General features: G+C 41.1%; 1 protein-coding gene across 1 annotated transcript; it reads left to right on the forward strand.

Moving 5' to 3' along the window:
- Positions 1–9,570: 9,570 nt before the first annotated feature.
- On the forward strand, positions 9,571–17,132 carry LOC145449811 (uncharacterized). The gene is made up of 2 exons (XM_080328244.1): positions 9,571–10,095; positions 13,654–17,132. Exons 1-2 carry the CDS (start codon positions 9,748–9,750, stop codon positions 15,508–15,510), a joined length of 2,205 nt encoding a protein of 734 aa, XP_080184370.1. The 5' UTR covers positions 9,571–9,747; the 3' UTR covers positions 15,511–17,132.
- The last annotated feature ends 599 nt before the right edge of the window (positions 17,133–17,731 follow it).

The following is a 17,731-nucleotide window of genomic DNA, read 5'->3' on the forward strand; positions in this document are numbered from 1 at the left end:
TGATACGCAGTAGGCTGGTGCGCCTGCTATCATCGCTGATCTGAATTACCGCTTCTGCAGCAGTAGCTTTACCTACTCTCCCCAATACTGTTACGTTTAGGTTGATTATCGTTCGTAATGTCATGCTGTTTTGGGGCTGACACGAAATGAATTCCAATTTGCGTGGCGGGCGGCCCAACTGGCTGCGAATAGATTCTGTGACCATGCAAATACTATTTTATTCAAATCCAAATCTTTTGACGGCAATAACTCCGCTTCTACTGGTTGGAATTGTACCGAATTTGAAGAACATCATTTTTATAGACAACCTAATACTTTCATGGGGTGAACAAAAAAATTTCACATATTTTGATATTTATTTTTATATTATAAATAGAAACTTTCTTCTTCCTTAGCCATGCGGCTAGTGGTTGGAATTGAACCAAATTTGGTGTGTAGGCTTAAGTTCGGTAACCTAACAATTTTATATAGAAGCCAGTACGATTTGAGGAAAAAAGTCATTTTTGAAGACCCCTAATGAACAGGGGTGTACGAGTTTTGAGCAAACGTTAAAAGGGTGTACCACGTCGAAAAAGGTTGAAGAGCACTGCTATAGATAACTAGCCTACGGGTAAATTAGGGATGGTGTGAAGGTGAACCTCTGAAAGGTTCAGGTTCGTGTGAACGCGAACCTTGTTGAAAGGTTCTGTGTGAACGCGAACGTGAACCTTGTGACGTCATGTGACGTCATATTGCTAATTTAAACCCTATATTTCAATGAAGTGATAGACTATAATAATGATGACTCGATGACTCGTGCCACATAATGCCCGAATGCTGAAGTAGGCCCTACATATTGACGTTTTAAACGTCGCTAAATGTATCAACTGAGGCAATCAAATGATATAATAGTCACATAAAATCAATATCTTCCGTCTCTTTGCCAACAATTTCGATGAGGACTTGCCAGCGAATATAAGCTTACGCCTGAACGGTCTAGGCCAGACCGGACAATGTCTTCGGCGTCTGAGTACTGTTATACGTGGATATTGAGCAGAGTGCTGAACGGGTTTCTATACTTGCTACCGACATTACCCCATTAACAAGTTATACAGCAGTAGCCAACACCCTAATTGCACGGATTTGCTTATTGTGATACAGTAAACATATGAAGTCATGATTGACCCGTACGCCCGCTAGATTTCTACATCAGAAAACGATATCACTCTCACTGATTGGTTGAATAAGCATCATTCGCTGACTACATGTAATGTATTCACAAACGGAAAGCTTGATATTTCGAGCAAACTTTTGTAACAAGGCAAGTGAAATTTTTGAGATTGTCAAGGTGCATGCTGGTTTAGTGTTGATTGTTTATGCTGCCAGCGCCATGCATAGAGTGGTTTGCAGTTGAATTGCAATAAATGTGAACCAAAGATTTTAGAATGAAGTAAAGATTTTAATATATGAAAAAGGTTCACAGGGCAGAACCTACCAAGGTTCTGTTGTGAACGCGAATCTTAAAATTTCCCGAGGTTCACACACAGAACGCGAACGTCAACCTCACGTTCGTTCACACCATCCCTACTATATAGACCAGGGGTGGCCAATCTTTTCGGCTAAAGGGCCACATGAAATTGAAAAACGAGTGCGCTGCCCAGTAGGCGCGCCAGGCGCGTCAAATTTTCAAAGTTAATATTATTAATAGTTGGGTATATTGCGGGTCGACTGTATACCGCCCGCTGGGCTCAGTTTGCAAGGACAGGACTATTCGGCATCTGAACATATCGATATCGAAGATTTCTGCTAATTGAATAGTATATTCATTCATATTGAAATGAACCCGAATATTTTCGACTGACACTCGTCAGGGGTAACCGTCAGCAACTAGTAGAGAATTGGAAAGAACATTGTATATCACAATTCCACAATTCCATTTGTGTGACTTGGAGTCGACTTTTATCAAAATACACCAACCAAAACTCTGTCAACAAAAGAAGTTCGTGTATCACCTAAAAATAGTACATTAAACGCTCTCTCATTCGAAATTTCATGCTGGTGACGTCATATTTTGTGATACGATTGTTGATATACAATGTTCTTTCCAATTCTCTACTAGTTGCTGACGATTACCCCTGACGAGTGTCAGCCGAAAATATTCGGGTTCATTTCAATATGAATATACTATTCAATTGTATAATAGTAATATGTAATACTGCTACTATTATTGACGGAATCCATTCGTGAACCTGAAAGATTCTCGATCTTCGCGCGACCACAACCAATCCCAGTAAATATTCATAACATTACCACTCGCGATTTCGGTGCGTATAATAGGCCGATATGAAAAGTAGAATAGACCGGAGCTCACCGGAAATGGACATGGACAGTTTAACATATTTTGCGTCCAGTTAGTTCATTACGGCTATGCCCTGGAATGCAGCCGTAGGCTACATAAGCAGGCCATGTTATTTTTGGCATATGCCAAAACTGCCAAAAATAACTTATTTTTGGCATTTTTCGATTTTTATTTTTGGCAGTTTTGGCATCGTCCTCTAAATAGATAGTTTGAGCCTTGAATTAGTCACAAAAACGCTTTATTCGGGCTGGTTTGTCAAACGAAACCACAAAATGTGCAGTATCCATCGAAATCAATGCCAATAAGCAAAAAGAAAAAAAGAAAGAAAAGCCTAACAAACACGCTCAACAGCTGATTGTACAGCTGTTGAATAGACTTAAATCGTTTGCACTGTAACAGTGCTTCTAAACTCAGGTCAGCTAAGTTTCTCCTAAATTCATTTCTCGCCCAGCGAATCTGGGAAATATCGGCTTCAACAGTAGCCGTTTAGGGAAAGAATGTTGCCATTCATCCACAAAAGGTTTTCAGAGCTTCAAAATCTTTAGAGGACCGAACCGCCTTCCATGCATCATGAAAAGAGATCACTTCGCCAGTGCCATCGAACTCATCGCCGAAAGAATTTTCTTCCCCGATCCTTTAGGAGTTTCCTGTGTTGTCTTTCAACACATTCTATTTAGTAGCCCGACTATCATTTCTCCTTCAGTCTACCGATATATTTTCGGAGGACTTTTGTCATTTCAGGTGGCTATTACCAACTCGCATGGAAGAGTCCTGGGAAGGTTAGCTTGTTTAAGAACATTGACGCAACAAGACTGACTGGCAAAACGAGACTATGCAGCTCAGAAATAGCCAGACAGTTTGTTGCGTCACAATGTTCAACTCGATCACAATGCAAAAATCGTGGTTGATTCCATTGGAATCGTGGGGGCTCCAGTTCCATGAGCAGAATATAATTTATATTTTAATAATCAGTACTGCGGCAGCTTCTAATTGATACCCGTTTTATAAAATTTAGCGCTCGTCAAGTCGGTCAAAAATGGTCGTAAAAGTTCCTTTGGAAAAATGGAAAGTAGGCCTATGACGTAAACCAAATGCAGTCAGCCGTTCAATCTCGCTGTGCCCACACCATTTAGGACCGTATGATTTCACCCCTAATGGGAGGGGTTGGACCCAGATTAAGAAACCTGCCTTTCACGAACGCTCTTCTCGCTTGTATCGCGGTCCTGTTAACTCACCACCATGAACGAAATACACTATTTGGCAGGCCGTGTTATTTTTGGCATATGCCAAAAATTGCTTATTTTTGGCATTTTCAAATTTTTATTTTTGGCAGTTTTGGCATCTGGCTCCTGAAATGCCAAAAATAACACGGCCTGTACATAAGTAATCGAAATGCGGCCGTGATTAGCAAAAGGATTGCCCTCCTCTGTCCTAAACTAACTGTAGCTGTAACATGTTATTTATTCCACATGCTCATCTGTCGCATGCACAATTGTCGAATGCCGAAGTGTTGCCTGCTATTATGTCGCATGCTCAATTGCTCATATGTCCACGGACCAATCGAAATATCCCCTTGGGGGGGGGCGCTAGCGCCTAGGTTAAGAACCATTGGGTTTAATTATACCAGGAGAAATATTTGAATATGACATCACTAATATAATGTGATAACTTACAAGACAAACGTTTTATCAGTACATCCAGCCAACTCGGTCTGAAGAGACTGAAGCATGAGCCTGCCTATAAATGGAGATAGTCATATGCGTATTGTGTCGCGGTATCTGGCACACCCTGATAGACCTTATCAAAATACCACACCCTGGTAATAATAATACACCCGGTCGAAAAACACTGCAGCACACTGTACTGTTACGGTGCCTGGTACCAGACGTTTTCAGGAATATATCTTCTACGTTTGGTGCACGCCTGCGCTTTAAAAGATTTTGATTACAAATCCGCAATACGGCGCTCGTGTGATCCATGGGTGTGTCACGGTATGTGTAATAACGAAAGTTGTAATTTGAAATAAGACCACTTAACGCTTCCGGATCGGAAGATTTACTTTGAAGAAATAATTCCCTTCATACCACAAAATCTAATAATTTCATGTTAAATTTATAAGTTTATATTCTTCTGACACTTTACTTGAAATATGATGTTTTTTTCCGAGTTCTGACATTGTAATTTGTTTTATCTTGCATAAACAATTAGCCTATGGTAGCTATTATATGAATTTGCTATATTCGCGATTGCTTCATGTTTCGCATAGCTTTCTATTTTAACGAATTAAGCCCGACACTTTCGGTTTGCCACTGAAGCAATTTATGACGTGAGTCGTAATAACATCGCTGTATATTTTAGCTCGTATATAATGATGATTATATTATGTAATGCTAAAGTGAAAGGTATTCAAAATGATTGTTCAGTTAGGGGTAATTACATGTGAGCAATTAGAGCTCTTCCCTGGTCATGGACGAGCATCAGCATCGCCAATGAGTCGTTTCTTAGCCACGTTATCTCCAGGGTTAGTAGGCCTACAGCGCGTACAATGACGGAATCCGTGCGAAATAAAATTGTTTATCCGCGCCAATCTGTTTATACCACCGTTCTCTGCAATACTACATACTGCAATACTGCAATACCACATATAACAGTTCTCAGATATTTCGTGATCTGATATTCATATTCCATGGATTAGGGATATACCATGGAGAAGTCGTATCATTTCTGATTCGATCGAATAAAACCATGACAATCAGATCAAATCAGGCTATTCAAATATAAGGCCAATCGCGTTGCCTCCGTAAAAGTGTGCATCCAGACAATATATCATGGTTCAGAATGTAAAGCAGTGTTTCCAAAACACCAATGTCTAGCAAGAATGTGATAAATACAACTGGTTCTTCCGAGTCACCTTGTCCATATGGGGTATAACCAGGACCGTAACTGCCGCACCCCAAACCCCCAATTGGGGGAGCAAGCTCGAAGGGGGGCAAAATGATTTTGTGAATTAACGTAAATCATAGAGAACGTTTTGGAAATTTAAAAAACTTTTTCAAATTTTTTTCGCGCTGCGCGCGATTTAATGTTGTCAAATTTCTTGATTATTGGGTACCCTTCCTCCATCAAAAAATACGCATGATTTATAAAAATGGGCACTTCGGCGTCGGTCATTACGTACCATGACTTACCAAGACATATGAACTTATAGGCCATGTAACATGCGACTCCGGGAAGTGTGCCAGAACGACCAGCAGCTATAAGACCTTGGCCGAAAAGGACTGCCCTTGTGCTGACCGAAAACTTCGATATGTATACTATACAATATATATATGTTTAATTGTCCATAGGCGCCTAAACAGCTGGCGCCGAATGTTCCTGACCTGGTGATCTGAGCCCCACAAGACCAATGCCATTCCGCAGGGAACATTATTCACCAGTAACGAAATACCAATTTGAAATCGTCCACGTCTTTTAGTTTAGTACGTTTGGGCGTCGGCCATTACCGCGCCACGACGTACGAAGACATATACAGTTTTTGGCCATGTAACATGCGATACTAAGAAATGCGCCGTAACGATCGCCGGCGAGAAAACCTGGGCCGAAACCGACTGCCCTTATGCTGACCGAAAACTTTGATATATATACTTTGTTGCGCCGATAGCAGACGATATATATAAACGTAAGATCTTGGTAGCTTTCACACTCTATTTGACGTCCACTTGCGAATGAATATAACTTTATTAGTTGCATGAGCTTTCGGAGCGCAGCTCCTTCATCAGGTGTCAAAGCGAAAGATATATAATATACATCAGAGTTGGATCAATTGTAATTAGTAATCGAGCTGAATGTAATTAATTACATTTTTCAATGTAATTGTAATGTAATTGTAATTGAAGCATTTTTATTTTGTGTAATTGTAATTGTAATTGTAATTTGACAAAAATTTTGCTCAATTACAATTTCAATTACATTAAATTGCTATTGAGGCCTGACAAGCACAACATAAAATAATTGACATATAATGCATTCTCTTTAAATGTCGACAAGGAATTTGGTGGATCAATTCGCGGAAGCCCTTGACTGCGCCCTTGCGGGTGAAGTTTTTTATTTTTACCGCTATGCTGGCCTCGGCTGCCATTGTATACAATTATTAGATTACTAACCAACGGATGGATTCGCAGCACGTGACTCACGATTGAATACGCCGAGAAGCGAACTGCTGAGCCGGCTAAAAGCAGCAGAATTGATAGTCCCATAGCTGGCGATCCAAGCGTCAAAATTTGATATGTATGGTCCTAATCGAAAGCTAGTGTTGCACTGATTCCGCGATAAAAGTATATTTCCAGGCCATGGTACCATCCCAAAATAGTCGTGAAAGTCTGGGAATCGGCATTGTTCTGAACAATCGCTGGGCGTAATTGGTCATTGTTGTGGTCATGCTGCTGCGGTGCTCTCACTTTTCAGAACAGTCGGCCTTAAACGGCTATTTTGGAGCAGTTACATTGCCCTGACGAGATTTTAATTTGTATTTTCGGAATTAGTGCATCAATAGCTTACGATAAAGACCAGATGCATCAAATTTGGACGCTTGGGTCGCCAGCTCTAGGACTACAAAGTTTGCTGCTTTTAGCTGACTCTGCAGTACGTTTGTCGGTGCATTCATCCGTGACTCACATCTTGCGCATCTATCCGTGGGTTGGCAATCTACAATACGATTTCAGATCACGATGCTGCATCGTTACTTCGTCTGGCTAACTAACCAGACCACTGGATATTATATAACGTCTTATCTGACAAAGCACGGTTTTGTTTTTACTCCTCATCCTAATTCCTACGTCCCTCGATAAAAATAATATTATTTCTTTAATTATATACTATATACGCAAATCTAACACGTGCATATATTATAATACTTTTTTCAACGACATACTGCATACTGGAATAGTTCGAAAACGTTTTTTCTTTTTATTAACGGGTATTTGCGTATCATGAATGAAACATGAATACTTGAATTGTTGTTAATTACGACGCTGCGGTTGTCAAGGAGCACGGTTGAATTTATGATTATTCAATTACATGTTCAACAGAAGCAATTGTAATTGCAATTGTAATGTAATTGAAGCATGCAAGGAGTAATTGTAATTGTAATTGTAATGTAATTGAAACATGCATGAAAGTAATTGTAATTGTAATTGTAATTGATCCAACGAGATATGCATATACCTTAATTGTCAATAGGCGCCTAAATGGATGGCGCCGAATGTTCCTGTCCTGGCAATCTGAAGCCCACAATACAAATGCCTATCCGCGGGGAAAATTTAATTGCCAGTGAAGAAATACCAATTTGAAATCGTGTGAGTCTTTTGTAGTTTAGTACGTTTGGGCGATTTCAATGTATTTTGTTATAACAGGCAGGAGGTCACAAAATAACATAATCTAATGAAGTCATTATACCAACGGGTCCGTTCGCCTGAATATGTTTATAATTATCATATTTACGGCCCCACAGTTTCCAAGACACTTCATTCAGCTCTAGCGGAAAATCTGATTACGTGAGCAGACAGGATTGATAGCCACATATATGCAATTTCCGATCATTTTGACCGATTCAATCATGAATTGTTGAAAAATTTCACGCTTACCACGTTAGGCAAAATAAGCCGCCTCGCTGACGAGTACAGCAAATGTCGGTGATACGTCGCGGCAAAAGCTAATAACCCGTTGGGGATTCTGGGGGCTTCGCTTTGCTTTATCACCCTATGAGGGGCCCAATACCGACGTTTTGGGAGGCTGACGAAGTGCTGTTACGGTCCCGGGCATAACATTACTCAATGGACACACGGTAGAGCTGGCGGGATAGCGTAGTGGTATTATCCACAGCTGCTACACCAATGGATTGCGGGTTCGAGTCCGACCGGGGTCAACTTCAAAATTCCTACCCAAGTGTTGGAGGTTTGCCTAGGCTCACCTGCGCCATCTCATCCGTGAAAACAGTGTCTTATAAAAGCCTAGAAGTGGGCCGTGCTACAAGTCGGTAGCTATGGAATAACAATGATGATAATTGACGTGGTGTAAATGACCATAGCAATCGACAAGCACCGTGAATTCCACAAAAAAAACAGCAACTCAATGGACATCGGAGATCATGTCCAGGCACAATTTGACGATTCCGTGTCTTCCGATTAATGGCCAGCAGCGCCGATAACCCATGATCAATGCTCCCAGCCCAATGTCGACACGGGATCTCAATTGTCGTTGGAATCAAAGTGCCGCTGGATGGACTTTATAACTGTGTTAAAAAAGGTTTTCATACAAAACATATAGACAAACATTATCTCCCATCTTCGATTGCAATGACTCCATACTTTATGTACTCTGAACTATACTTTCGTTTCGCCATGATTAAAATTCATCCGGCGTTCTATATTGATAAATCAGTCTGTTAGCCTAGTTAGCCAATCTCCTCAGTTCCTAGGTCTTCGTTGTGAATCTGGTGCCACACCGCGCACCACTCAAAAAGCCCTCGCGCGGGGAATTCAAATCAGTTTCAATCCGATCGAATGAAATCATGCCTTTGCGAATCATTCGAACATCCGGTTCGAATATTTGAATTCTGATGCGGCACTGGTCCAGTAGAAAGGCTTCTGGATGTGCTAATTTCATTGTTTTCTAATATAGTATACTGTAATTTCAAATGTCAAGAACAAATAATGAATATGAAATACATTTCAGCTAATGGAGGGTCAGTAGTCTGTCCGTTCGTAGTTTGTAACAACCAGTTATCAACACAGAGTTCCACCTTTCCGCCATTCCAGTCCCACTGCAACGTCTGTCTGTAATCAAGTGAACGGGATGCATCAATCGCAGGCAATTTCAGTTACGTTGCGGCATTAAAGTTGCTTTTTGGTGTGTAGGAAAGATGTCATCCTTTGTTGATTTGTCGTTTGCTAGGTTCGCTACGGTTCTGCGAAATGCGATTGAAATACTACTACACTGAGTTGGGATTTGGAAATGGCTTATTTGATTCGCTTGTTCTTTGATTTTATACGCTCCTAATATCGCATCACGCAGCCTACGCGACGAATACAGTTCCGGTCAGTCTGTTGCATCTTTATGCTACTTTGCTCTTGTTTGCTATCGTGTAGCCCTCGCGATTAGTTTACAATTCCAGATATCACTGTAGATATTTTAGAATTATCAATAGTTTTAGAACATGTCAAATTCGTGAAATCTTCAGTTAAATATAGCCGGTATCAGACATTCTGGACAAATTGATCCGACATGCATGACGATGTTGTGCTCTGTCAACATTTCGTGCCTGATTTGATTAGCGGTTAGCTTATTGCGGCGTGGCTTCTGCAAATAAACGAACGGTGTTATCAAAGTTGTTTTACTATCAAGTTTGCGGTATGGAAATAACTACGAATCGACACTATTCCGAGATAATTCATCAGGTGCCGTTTTGTGCTCCGTTTTCGGCATGGGTGAACATCTCGACTCATGAAAAAGAAGGAAAATCATTGTGGGCTCTACTACCAAGTCGATGTCGATCATCCAATGTCGCTGCAGCGTCTGTGACCTGCATTTTAGCAGTGGTGTGCTTTGCTATTCATTTAGCAACTATGATGGCTTATTCAAGTTTACGAGGTGATATTTTACAACGCAAGGCGGCTTCCTCGGCCAGAAAGATTGAAAAGCGTAGAAAACTTGACCTTCGGATTATGAAAGAAGCAGCCGACTACGCATTATCAATGACGGTAAGCTCATAGATGTATCAAGATAGACCATCAACATTTATTTTAACAAATTCATACCATCACTAGTTAATTTACGAAACTGCTGTAGTTTTACAGCTATCATGTCTGCACGGCCACATTCAATTCAAAATACAAGCAGACTCTACTGCTATGCATAATTGTCTGCGCTCAGATTACTTGATCACGATGTGACATATATTTCTCCCACCGAAACATGCCACTTCATTTTCGTGACTGGTTCTTTTCATGATCTTTCCTGTTGCTTTTAATTCAGTTCACATGGCTTTTTTTGGTCAGTAGTTCCTATTCATTCTCGACTCATCGCCCCTTTATTAAGCTCGATTCAAATTTTCTCACCCCCCCCCCTCCCCATCCCATATCCCTCCTCCAGATTTTCAGAGCCGAAAAAGAGGACATAGAAACATGAAATTTTATATAACTAAACTCTGATCGCAGGTGAATTGAATATGAAAAAAGTCAGTTTTTCGGCATGACTCCCGAAAGTCCGATAGCCGCGTTTAAATAATCGGTGGCAGTGTACCTTCTTTTTAGTCATCTTTCGAGAACGATCCAGAACCACCCGTTTTTCATGTGCATTTCTTGCCGATTAGTTAAATATAGCCGTTATAACATTTTCGCCTCCTATCGCCTCATTCGTACGGTTTCTCTCCCCCCCAACTCCTCCCTTCGTTATTTTCACCAACCTGTTTGTCAAAATCGCCCACTGGGAGCGGTATCACCCTCGTTGGGATTCTTGGAAACCATTGTTCTAGGGCCAAAGTAGTAGATGTTTGAAAGACTATTCGAAGTTGTTTCAATACTCTCTTATTTTTTCATTATATCGCAATCTTGTGGTGTTTTGAACTGTTGAGAATAATAATAATCTGAGCTAACAGACCGTATTTCTCACCATACCAATTCGTGACGGACAAATATGACCGTATCGATCAACTTGGCGATTAATCCAAATTGAAGTAGCGTATCAAATTAATCGATGTGCTTTCCATAAGGGATGATACAAAGTTTCTAAATCACACGTTTTGGCAACCAATAACATGAAGATTTAACTAGCACGTGAATCATAACATATAGGCCTATGCGACGGGGACATATATCATTTGTAATCAGATGACACATTCATATGCATAACCCCTGTTGCATGAATTTATAGCGACCCACTTATAGGCCTCCACTCTTTCTGCAGAATCATGCATCATAGTAACATCTGGTTTATTGTGGTGCATTGACATTGCTCTACAAGTCTACCTATAGTGTTGAATCCAAACTATCGTTGTATACCAGGAATATTGTCCATCTTCTTGTGTTTATGCTGTCGATTTCAATATCAAGCCATTTATGTTTGAGCTAATATTGAGCGATACATGGAACCACTCAGGTACAGTAGCCTCTATGACAGTGGTCGGGAACCTTTTTTGCCCGAAGAGCCATATTGGCCCTATTTTTTCCATCTCAACTCTCAAAGAGCCATACATGCCAATCAACTGTTACGTCACAATTGGAATTTCGTGACGTCATCGTAGCATTAATTCGAACTCACTGCATGGGATTCCTCGTGTGCGCCACATTTTCTCTGTAAAAACTGATATTTATTGTTCGAAAATAAAGCTCGAAACGAGAGGTAAGAGGCAGACGGGCCAAGCCTCCACCAAGGACAACGCAATTCCTTGTATAAGTAGCTTAGAATTTATTACAACTGATATTAATCGAATGTGACTGTCACACTGATTCCGAAAATCCAAGGGCGTAGATAATAAAGTCAGCTGATCCGGGAGAATGCTAATCGTGTGATTGAATACTGCTAATCGCGATTCATCAAGATGAAAAGGTTACGCCCGATGGTTAGTCGAGGTGTCCCGAGTTTTCAATCAAGTGGCGTTATCTGTTACATCATAATGCGAAAACGCGTTAGTTAAAGGCCATCAGTTGTCAATTTGTTGAATGAAACAGCTATATGTCTCATGTAACATGAAAATCATCATTTTCAACAACAGCAGCCTGCTGATAGCGACACTGCCACTGTGATATGTCGAATTATCATCATCGCGAAATTAAGGACGTGTCCAATTCGTTCGGTACAGCTAAGAAATGGATTATAGAATATTGCTATCGCTCTGCAATGGCGGGTACATAATTACTGAAGCTATTACCTAGGATACCATTGGCACGGTCATTATCGGAAATATTTGTGCGTAGGAATGGTAAGCAGTTTTTATCGATAACAAGTTATCTATAGTTTGTTTCGGTTTGATAAATCAAGAGATTAACACTAACTTTATGCGCTGCGATCAACCGGTTTCCTTAATCCTGGGTTGCTATATCCTGACGAAGGCGATAATTGACTTTAATTGCTAATCCAACTTTATTATCTCCGCTTTAAATACTTATCTACTTCTCCATTCTCAAAGTATTCGGCGGTAACATAACGTTGCGCTACACGCATAAATTTTATACTACACAGAACGTGGAGAAAACGGAACGTGGATAGCTATGGCGTTGTTTGTGATTCGAGTTTGTAATTGTGAATGTCACATCCACAGCAGTTCATTTTGTGCCGTAGATCAGGAAGACAATGTGTATTTGAAAACTGCGTTTTGAAATGGGCGGCGCCATATCTGCTGTGCTCTTCGACTCAACGCATCGCACAATTCATGATTTCGATTCGGATACATCGCCAGGAGGTTTGAGTCAGTAGTCATTTCGATGGGGTGGGTTCGAATCTCATCGCTGCCACCACGCCAGGATACAGAGCCTGTACTCCCTGTTGCACCACGAAACGATGTCGCCACACGATAAACGTTTATTACAGAAGAGACATCTTAACAGCACGAAGTCGTTATGTCAGGCAACTAAATAAACGGCGCAATCAGAGAACTAATCATTAGCGTGCCAATTAACAAGTGCCAAGATTCGGCTCCAGTATATTACAAACAATACCGGCGCATGGAATTTGCGAGTGATATTGGCCGCCGGCGTGACAGTAAGTTATATTTGATGATTTTGAAGAGAGGGGGTCCGAGCCCCTAAACCCGAAGACGGCATTGTCTTTACCTCTCAAATACATGTTTATACTGCCACGAGAATAGTTATTTTGGCCGTGATGAAAATTTAGCAACAAGTCGCTGCGATATTGATCAATTCAGTACAAAAATAAATATTTGGCAAAGAGCCATATCTTATGCCCAAAAGAGTCATATATGGCTCGCGAGCCATAGGTTCCCGACCACTGCTCTATGAGCTGATGTACTATTGCACTGTCAACTCGCCGCATGTTATAAATGTTTCTCCACACAAATAAGTAGCCTACATCAGCATATTTGCCTCCCGTGGAGCTTTTGAGGGCGAATTAGCATTGAAAAAATCCAGTTTCATATTTTCTAATGTTATAATCAATTTTGTTTTGTCACACATGCATTCTAGTAAGAATTTTTCCGGTGATTTCCTTTGGTCGTCGGCTCTTGGTCTAATTGTAATGCAAAACCGCGGAGACAATCACTCATCTCAAGCTACTATACCTACGATAATGTTTTTGCCTTGCAGACTCAAGAACGACTACGTATGGCCTTCGCGTTCAACGGGTTACTTACAACGGTCATACTACTTCCTGTAATCCTAGCTTCTACCGGAGTCGCATATTCTCTTCCGTTCCCAAACTCTGTGCTATCACACGGCGATACACTGGAAACGATGACCGGTTACAATCTTACGATTTCTGCTTTGTTTCACGCTACCCTTGTAGCGTCGTATTGTATTCTGCTGCTCATGATGACTGAAAGATATCGTGAGATTAGGACGATTCATCCTGATAAATACATCACAACTGGTAACGAAGAGCAGCAAGGGAATTCATTTCGCGGCAGCACAAGAAGTCGAACGAGAAATTTGAGGACCGATCCGGACGTAATACCGAAGCGGGATCAGATAAAAATCGGGAAGATGCAAGACACGTTCCTGGATACGTTTCAGAATTCATACACCTTTCTCGATTTGGTGATGACACTTCTTGTGCCGTTGGTCTCTGGAGTCATTGCGACCATTGCGGTGGCAGTGTTCGGTGGTCAATTTGAGTCATACGGTATGTTGTTGAATGTTCAGTCAGGTAGAGCACCTTCCATTGATGGACTAATATCGTACGGTACTGGCTGGTTTCCTACTAACGTTTACACCTACTGCTTCACCATCGGTTTGCTAGTAGTCGCCTGTATCATTTTGATATCAGCTTCGCTGCTAAAATGCCACACTTTGACGAGCATCGCAAAGTATTTACCTGGTTATCAGCATTCGAAAGATCTGTTCAAATACGTGGAAGCGCAGAGCAGAGATAATGGGAGCCGGTCTCAGCCCGTCTTTCGCATGGGATCCGACACTGTGAGAACGCCGGGGGTTTTGAGAAGTACGAGGTTCAACCGACAGGATCCGGATGGTCTTTCTATTGATGAGCCGGACATGGAGTCGTCCATGTCAAGTATTCCACCCCCACCAGTATCGCTGTCTCGTGTATCAACCGTGAGTCTGGACAATTTATCGCTGCCGCCCCCGCCAAGGCCGGAATCGATGATCGAGCCTTTCACAAAGTCAATGGTTTCCTTTCCTTCGTTGCCATCAATGGCTAACGACGATATGTCGCTCACGGAACCGAACGACGACGAAATAATCGAAGTGAAAGCTGAAGCATTCTTCGGTAATATACGCCAAGCAAAGGTTGCCATGATCTCGTTTCTTTTCTACACGCTACTATCGGCACCAGTGATGATATTATTCGCGATGGGATCGTTCTATTCACACGACCAGCAAGTCACACGGAGTATGGGTTTCACAAACACCTCATCCCTGCCTTCAGCGAGATCCCGAGTAGATTTACAAAACAGTGTTTTCGTTGAACACATTACCGGTACCCTTGACAGTGACATTGTTGAGCTGGAGTCGACAGCAGCCAACAAAAAGAATTGGGTAACGACCATGTCCGCTATATTCATGATATTTTACGTCATCGCTAGCGTAGCGCCTTTTTTCGTTTACTGCGCTGGATCGCGGAAATTTCGCAAGGAGGCGGCTAAGATTATATTGTCATGTTTGTTGTTCGGGTGTTGCCAGCGTTGCAAAAGAGACGGCGCTTCTAAAACAGAAGAAACGCCTCGCACGCGGACCAATAAGAACATCGTCAACCCTAGAATCGGTCATAGTAGTCGTAGTAGCTCAGCGAGGTACCCCAAAGCTGGCGTTAATACACCACGGAATCCGGCCAGTTTACATGGAGATACGCGTTACGCGTCGGATACAAAGACGCTGCCTATTAAGTTGATTCGCGGCTCAAAGCGCAAAGAAGCGCCATCCATCACTGTGGTGAGGAACGTATCGTGGGGCACCCCGGATCATTACGGAACTGCAAAAATGTGAACCAGTTAAGATGTACCAGAAACTTGACGAACAGGTAGCAGCAAGTGAATCATCCCGCGAACATATGCTTCCAAAATATGAAAAACGGACACAAAAACGACGATTCTGTAGGTGTAGGTGGCAGAGATGAGCGGATTTGAAATTTCTATGTCCTAATCCAATCCAAATCCGGAACCACAGATCCTGATCCGAATCCGAATCCATAGCTTTTGTTTATTCAAATCCATGTCCAATCCTAATCCTAATTGAGTAAAAATGTTAATTTATGCAGGGGAGGAATTGGAATTTTTTCCTTCACAAACAACAATTCTCTTGATTTGGATAACTTAGCATAGGGCTGCACATCTCAAGTACATTAATAACCGATCTGAATAAAGTTTGTCACCATTCGCCATACGGCATATCAGTCTCCCAGATAATCGGTAAATCCAAATCCTAATCCATTCAGAAAAAAATTTCTAATCCAATCCAATCCAAATCCGACAAAATTACGCAAATCCGGTTTTTTCAAATCCTAATCCTAATCCACGCTCATCTCTGGTAGGTGGGATCAATTACTGCGATGGCTGACTTGGACGGCTGGATATTTCGAGTTGTCTAATTATAGACTGATTAGAGTGGAATGCTGGTAATTCTATTCTAATCTAATTTGTGAAATGTTTCTATATTCTCTAACGTTAATTCGAATCTAATTTGTGGTTTTCGTGAAAATACTGCAGGAGAACTGTATAGTAGGCTACGAAACGGTGTGCAGACATTTGCCAATATCGTGCTTATGATAATGCGCTCTGATTTTACATAAACTGAATACCTTTCGAATCAGGAAGTTAATTTAATATCAAAGTTTTTTCGAATTCAGTAACCCTAATTCTAATCTAATTTGGAAAAGATGACAATTGTCTAATTGTCCAACTCTGTGTGATAATATAGGCTGTGCTGCCGCGCCTCTTTCGGCATGACTCCACGCACAACGCTTGATCGTTACTAGAATCAATAGGTAGTCACGCCGTTGTAAACTCTAAGAACGATCTGGAGTGAACTAGCCTACCATCGATCAACGCAAGACTAATCAATATCGGGAAATTGTACACAGTTGGTGCTGACTGCGACGTGTCTGGTAGAGTCACGAAGATATTTGACTGCGACGCGGTGTCTCTATTTTTAGGATCAATAGATATTCAGTGGGATGGATGCGAGATTGCTTTTTACGCATTTATTTTCGGAGTTGATGTGTAATTGGTAATGTGCATGTAAAAATACTAACACGATTAGTATTATTCTACTGTTGGCACTATAGGCTACTTTCGTTTTTTACGAAAACACATCAATTATTTTCATAATGCCAAAGCAGTGATAGATATATCTGTCAATTAGTTACATTTCGATTCACCCCATATATTACCAAGGTTAACGCATGACTATAAAAGCCTGTTTATTTCTTCCTTTGCAATGATCCCTCCTTTATGGCACATCGGCACTTGGCATGGTATGCATCACTGATCCTCAAGTACCTCAAATCAAAATTGTAGACTTCTACAATTATGTCATCTCTATTGACTCGGTAGCGATGGATCTGTGATATTACATCGCGGTTGAAATTTCATTCCGCTATCCACTTTTCATCCTGAGGCGGTCACTAATGAGGTATTACTTCAAGCAGATTTTGCCTACTCGTACTAACTTCCTTAAGTAGTTATGATTTTGGACTACTTCTACTTCTACTTAAAAAGCTATTACTTTTTAGATAGGCCTAAAATACTTACTTCATTACTTACTCATAAATGTACTTATACTTGAGTACCGACGGTGACTACTTTGACCATCTCTCGAAATAGAATCACTATTATTATTATTACGACATCTGGTGATATGAAATGCAGACTTAAAGTTGTCAATTTTCTTGTTCCAAAATTGCTCTTACGTATATTCTTGATGACGATTCGTGTATTATGGCTGGCGATCTGCCCAATCGCCTTCATTCGTGTTGCATTGTGACTTTTGTAACTTTTACATTGTAACTTATTGCGAATTAAGATTCATTATTATTTATCTGTTGCGATGCAGTATGGAGGAAGGAAGCTTCTTAATAAATATGCATCATTGAGTGGTAATGAGCGCAGTTTGGGCGACAAAAAAGACCAGAAGAAAGAAAGCACTCACAAGGAATGGAAATAACTAGTAGAAAGGGCCGCGGCTTTAAAAAGATCAACATTGAAAAGAA

The sequence above is a fragment of the Botryllus schlosseri genome, chromosome 11 (assembly GCF_051294905.1).
Source record: "Botryllus schlosseri isolate E-star chromosome 11, Bs_hap1, whole genome shotgun sequence".
NCBI lineage: Eukaryota > Metazoa > Chordata > Ascidiacea > Stolidobranchia > Styelidae > Botryllus > Botryllus schlosseri.

Coding starts and splice junctions, on each gene's coding strand:
- LOC145449811 (XM_080328244.1), top strand. CDS start 9,748: ATGGAAATAACTACGAATCGACACTATTCCGAGATAATTCATCAGGTG. Junction 10,096..13,653: donor ACTACGCATTATCAATGACG/GTAAGCTCATAG, acceptor TTTGCCTTGCAG/ACTCAAGAACGACTACGTAT.